Here is a 6,000-nt window from a genome sequence, read left to right as displayed (position 1 = left end):
ATTTGGGGCCATGGCACCTGGGGAAGGCTGACTTTGCTAACCTTGAGGGCTGAGCGATTCTGTATTTGAAAGACTTTGGGGTGCTTGAGTGTCAAGGGCGGACGGAGAGTTTTGTTGGTGACAGCCCTCTAGTTTTGGCTGCAAGTTGTAATTTCAGGAATGAGATCAAAAAGCCGAAACCACTCTGGAGCCAGGTTATTGCTGCTGGCTGCTACACCGAGATGGGAGCAAGCGATGAACAGGAGGAGGATGCCGAGAGCAGAGCCATGGCAAGTCGAGGCATACAGCTTGCCTTCAACAGCGTGGGCACAGTGAGCCTAACGCAGCTGCTGGTAGCCCCAGTGAGCCCTCCTTGGGCCCAGCAAGGGCTACAGGTCTCTGGAATGTGGAGCCCAGCCACTGAGCTGAAGGGCTACCACGATGCAGCCCCAAAAAGAGAATGAAATACATCAAAGGAGCTTGGAAACCGGCAGTGACTCTGGCCTGGTGGAAACACCTAGTGGAATAAGAAGAGGGTAGATTTATATTAGATATCAGGAAGAAATTTTGAGGGCGGTGAGGCAGTGGAACAGGTTGCCCAGAGAAGCTGTGGATCAAGGCCAGGCTGGATGGGGCTTTGAGCAACCTGGTCTGGTGGGAGGTGTCCCTGCCCATGGCAGGGGGGTTGGAACTCGATGGTCTTTAAGGTCCCTTCCAACCTAAACCATTCTATGATTTTATGTGCCTCACTCTCTCTGGCTCTAGTGGGGTGGGGGTGGAGGGGAGGTGGAGGGACGGGACGCTTGTGCCGGTAGCGGACACCTCCATCAGGGCGGCTTCTGGAAATCTTCACACACACACCTCCCCGTCATTTCTCTCGATGTTTTTTATCACCTCGAGGAACTGCCTCTGTCTCCAGCAGACACCGCCGCCCGCCCTGCGGGGGACTCAAGAGCCGCCTCGCCGGGGGGGCTGGGGGCGGGCCGCCGTTCACCTGAGGCGGCGGCGGCGGTCCCGCCCCTCCCCGCGCTGTCTTTAAGGCCCTCCTCCTCCTCCTCCCTCTCTTCCTCCTCCTCACCCTCCCTCTATCCATCTATCCATCCATCCCTCCCTGCCTCGCCGCCGCCGGGCTCTGCCTCGCCCGCTTCCCTCCCTCCATTTCCCCCCCCCCTCACCCTTTCCATCCCCGCCGCCAGCCATGGCCGACATGAAGACCGGCATCTTCGCCAAAAACGTCCAGAAACGCCTCAACCGCGCCCAGGAGAAGGTGCGGGGCGGGAAAGGGATGGGGCGGGGGGGGGGAGGCACGTACTGGGGAGGGACGGCGGGAGGAGGAAGGAGGCGGCGGCGGCACCGGGGGTCGGCGAGGGGAGGCCGGCCGCGCTCGTCCCCGGCCCGCGGGGTTGCGGAGCCGGCGGCGCCGAAGGACGGGGTTGGGGGCGGGGGGGGGCGTTATTATGTAACTGGCCCATTTAGCCGCCCCAGTCGCCCCCCGGCCGGCCGTGCCGTTGCCCCCCCCCCCCCCCCCCCTCCTCGGCGGCGGGTCGCTCCCCTCGGGGGAGGTGGCGGTGCCGGCGGCCACCTGCCCGCAGGCCCGAGGCAGCCGCCACTTTCTCGCCCTTCACGGGGCGGCGGGCTCCCCGCGGGGAGAGGGCGGCGGGGGGGGGTAGGCCGAGTGGCTGCGCACCGCAGTGGGGTGGCCGGGCTGCCGCCCCGGCCGGAGCGGGGAGAAGCAGGGTGTTTGCCTCACCTCACCGCCAGCCCTCCTAAGAGGATTGCATTTCCTTTAATATCCGCGCCGGCTCATCCCCGGGCGAAGCCATCCTCCTTGCAGAGGCAGCCGGCTACGGTGCTGTGACAGAAGGCCCGCCTTTGGTGTGACAGAAGACCCTGCATCCCCCCCCCACTTTGGTGTGACAGAAGACCCTGCATCCCCCCCCCACTTTGGTGTGACAGAAGACCCTGCATCCCCCCCCCCTTTGGTGTGACAGAAGACCCTGCATCCCCCCCCCACTTTGGTGTGACAGAAGACCCTGCATCCCCCCCCCCCTTTGGTGTGACAGAAGACCCTGCATCCCCCCCCCCCTTTGGTGTGACAGAAGACCCTGCATCCCCCCCCCCCTTTGGTGTGACAGAAGACCCTGCATCCCCCCCCCCCCCTTTGGTGTGACAGAAGACCCTGCATCCCCCCCCCCCCCTTTGGTGTGACAGAAGACCCTGCATCCCCCCCCCCCCCTTTGGTGTGACAGAAGACCCTGCATCCCCCCCCCCCTTTGGTGTGACAGAAGACCCTGCATCCCCCCCCGCCCGTTTGGTGTGACAGAAGACCCTGCATCCCCCCCCCCTTTGGTGTGACAGAAGACCCTACATGCCCCCCCCGGCTTTGGTGTGACAGAAGACCGTACATATCCCCCCTCCTCCCCCCCTTACCCCCCCGGCTTTGGTGTGACAGAAGACCCTACATCCCCCCCCCTTACCCCCCCGGCTTTGGTGTGACAGAAGACCCTACATCCCCCCCCTGCCCCTTTGGTGTGACGATGTGACAGAAACCCCCCCAGGAGCGCTAGCGGAGGAGCCCCACACGGTCATTAGCAGCTGCTTCAGTGTTGGGGGGCTGCCCGCAGTGTCCTGAGGCTGGTCAAAATGCTGTGCAGCCGCCGGCGTGTGTTGCTTGGAAAGCTCCCCGCCGATTCTTGCGTTCCTGTAGCCTGGAAATTATCAACCGGCAAAGCCAGGGAGGATTTGTGGGAGTTTCTGCTAAAAGATGAGGGCCTTGTTGTCTGTTGTTTTGTTCGTTTTCACTAATTAACAGCGGATAGGTATAAATGCTGCACACAAGTCGTTGCTGTTTAACTGTTGGGTGTCTCGGTACAGGACCAGAGATACAGGCATTAAACCAAGCAGAAAAGCATTTGTCTGTAGCTATAAATAGCAGCCGTATCAGTTATTAGTATGGTTTGTTATAAAGCTGTTCTCAGCATGAATTTGGGAGGCACGGTTGTCAGCAAGCGTTGCAAGTCATCTCTTCTGAGGGCTGGTAAAACCTTTATACCCCTCTAGCATGTCTCCCGTGTTGTTACATGCCATATGTGTAACAGGGGTCTGGAGAATTAAAAGAGCTTATTTTATGACCACTATTTCTCATATTTTACTGCCTATAGCTCCCCACTTCCTTTTTGCCACACATCAAACTCTGCGGAGCTCTAAGGGAATAAAAATTGCATCAATTAATATGTAGAAATGTCTCTCATGTAATCATGCCGTTATTTAAGAATCTAATAGTTCAGGCTGTCACAGGCAAGTGATGGATTTTTTCCCCTTTCAAATAATCCTGTCTGGCTCACAAGGTCATAAAGTACTAGCCTTTTCAATACCAAAGTGATGAGGCATTGCCGTTCCTGCAGGTTTGGACTGCAACTGTTTTCAAGTAAAACGCATTATATACTCTTTATTAGTTGGAGATCTGATGGCTTTATGGTGCGAGTTGAGCTGGGTCGGTAGTTGGAGTAGAAGCCTAAAAATACTAGTCGTTTCCTTGCATCTCTGTCAGTGTTGTTACGTGTAATTGCCCGGTAAAGGGTTGGTGTAAGCCTTAAATCGCAGGTACCACTTCCAGGCGTGTCTGTGCGAACATGGGAGGTCTTGTCGCCAGAAATGTGCAGCACACCTTCATCGGAGTACCTGAGGTCCTGCTGTCGTGACAACAACCGCTCATGCACCAGCCCTGGAGTACCTGCCTCGAGCCCGATGGGTGCCTTGGGTGGGAACTGGGGAGGCTGGTGAGCTCTGACGGCTGGGCTGCTCTCCCTTTGCTGCAGTGGTCAGCCACGCTAGCAAAAGGAAAAATTGTCTGGTTTGATCCGAATGATCGGAGGGCTGGAGCACCTCTCCTATGAGGACAGGCTGAGAGAGTTGGGGGTTGTTCATCCCAGAGAAGAGAAGGCTCCGGGAAGACCTTACAATGACCTTCTGGTACCTGAAGAGGACTACAGGAGAGCTGGGGAGTGACTCTTGATCAGGGAGTGTAGTGATAGGATGAGGGGTAGTGGCTTTAAATTGAAAGAGGGGAGATTTAGATTAGATATCAGGAAGAAATTCTTCACTGTGAGGGTGGTGAAGCACTGGAACAGGTTGCCCAGAGAAGTTGTGGCTGCCCCATCCCTGGAGGTGTTCAAGGCCAGGCTGGATGGGGCTTTGAGCAACCTGGTCTGGTGGGAGGTGTCCCTGCCCATGGCAGGGGCGTTGGAACTTGATGATCTTTAAGGTCCCTTCCAACTCTAACCATTCTATGATTCAACTGCAATTGGGCATCTGGCAATTTTGGCCTCATTGTGGCACCTCTATGCATTGTTTATTATGCCAATGAATCTAAACGTAGGTTATTTACAGGGAATGAACGCTGTTAGGGGTCTGACAGGGTAGGTCACAGTACCATGTAGCTCTGTATCCTTACTTCCTTCTTCATGGCATGCTTGTGGAGTTACTGTGTGAGCTGTGTGCGTCTGTTCTCTGGTGTCTACACTGCTATTTAGCTTTGAGTTCCTTTATGGTTATACAACATAAAATCCTTGATTATTTTCGATAAACTTTATTTTTTTTAAAAAAGATGACCCCAAACGGGAATGATACAGAATGATTTGGGTTTTTTGTTTGTTTGCTTTGGGTACCTGATGACAACTAGGTTGTATTTCAGAGTTAAGTGTGATTTATCTGATTTCTGATGGTGCGAATAGGATAGTGTTATGACAGGTGTGTAATATCACACTGGCTTAGAGATTTTAAATACAATCTGAGTTGTTTTATTTTGTCGTTTGTATTGGATTTAGGCACCTTCAGTTTGCATAACGTGTCTCAATAGTCAATTGCATTTATACATAGTTTTCTATTATTTGTCATTGATATAGCATATGCACTAAAAACATGGAGTGGCTGTAAAACATAAACCTTCATTTTTGGAAACTATTTTTCTAATGATGTTATCATTATCTTCAGCTCCTTGCAGTCTAGGTGAAATCTCAGTTGTATGATGTAGGTAGTGCATGGGCCCATAGACATGTGTGTCATTTAGTCACTATTTGTATGACAAAAGCTAAAAAACTGATGTGAAAACATCTCATGTTGTGGAAATCTATCTGTCTTGCATTAGAAGTGTTAAATTCGAGGGTTATATGAACGGATCCTTTGATGTGATTTTCCTAGTTTAAACAAAAGTAATCATTCATATGTGATAGAGCAGACTTAATAGGAGCAATAATCTTGTTTCTTTGTTGTGGGTTTTTTTTTTTTTGTAAGTATCCAGAAATATTTAGATTACACTGTGGAAATGGGTGAGGTAAATGTGTTAATGGCTTGCTGTGGCAAATGACACTAAAAAAAATAGTGTAAGGCTGAAGAAAGTAAGAAATAATGCATTTAATCGGGGACTGAAGTGCAAATGAGGGAAAGAAGGCAGTTGTCCAAAATGGGCTGAACCAGGTTAGTACTCAAAATGAAACCGGACTTCAAACAACTAGAAATTGGTCACTCCATTTTTCACACCATCCAAAAGATGGTACTCTCAGTGGTAGTGCATGTGCCCTGGCACCCTGATTTTTGAATCAAGGGTTGTCAGCTGAATTACATTGCTCTTCACGGCATTTCTTCAATGACTTACCTCCCAAAATTCAGGAAGTGTGGACGTGCTGAGCTTGCAGAAACTGTTGGAAGTTGCCAACAGTCATCTGAAGAATCTGGCTTCAAGTTTTAAAGTTGCATCAGAGCAACTCAGGAGCCTACATCCCAGTCATAAGAGTAAATGAAACACTGATGTGTTTAAATGTCTGTTTATACTGAAACTGGAACAGATCTATCGGTAACCGAGGTTGGCTGAGTCAGTTCTGAGGACAAGATAACTTGGATGAAAAGGCTGAGTTTTTATCGCTAGGTTCCCTAGGAAATTTTAATTTACGTGGCTAACGCAGTTTATAACTCCTGTGATCTCCTTGTCCTCCCCTTTCTAACCCAACACCTTGAAGTTATTAG

At 52.0% G+C, this 6,000-nt stretch overlaps 1 protein-coding gene across 1 annotated transcript in view; it reads left to right on the top strand.

Moving 5' to 3' along the window:
* The first annotated feature begins 1,177 nt into the window (after nucleotides 1–1,177).
* AMPH (amphiphysin) overlaps nucleotides 1,178–6,000 on the top strand; it is a 127,523-nt gene continuing 122,700 nt past the window's right edge. The window contains exon 1 of the mRNA XM_074146254.1: nucleotides 1,178–1,246. Coding sequence (XP_074002355.1) covers nucleotides 1,178–1,246 — 69 coding nt within the window. The remainder of the gene's footprint in view (nucleotides 1,247–6,000) is intronic.

The sequence above is a fragment of the Numenius arquata genome, chromosome 4 (assembly GCF_964106895.1).
Source record: "Numenius arquata chromosome 4, bNumArq3.hap1.1, whole genome shotgun sequence".
NCBI classification, from domain to species: Eukaryota; Metazoa; Chordata; class Aves; order Charadriiformes; family Scolopacidae; genus Numenius; species Numenius arquata.
This window is presented reverse-complemented; position numbering and strand designations above follow the sequence as displayed.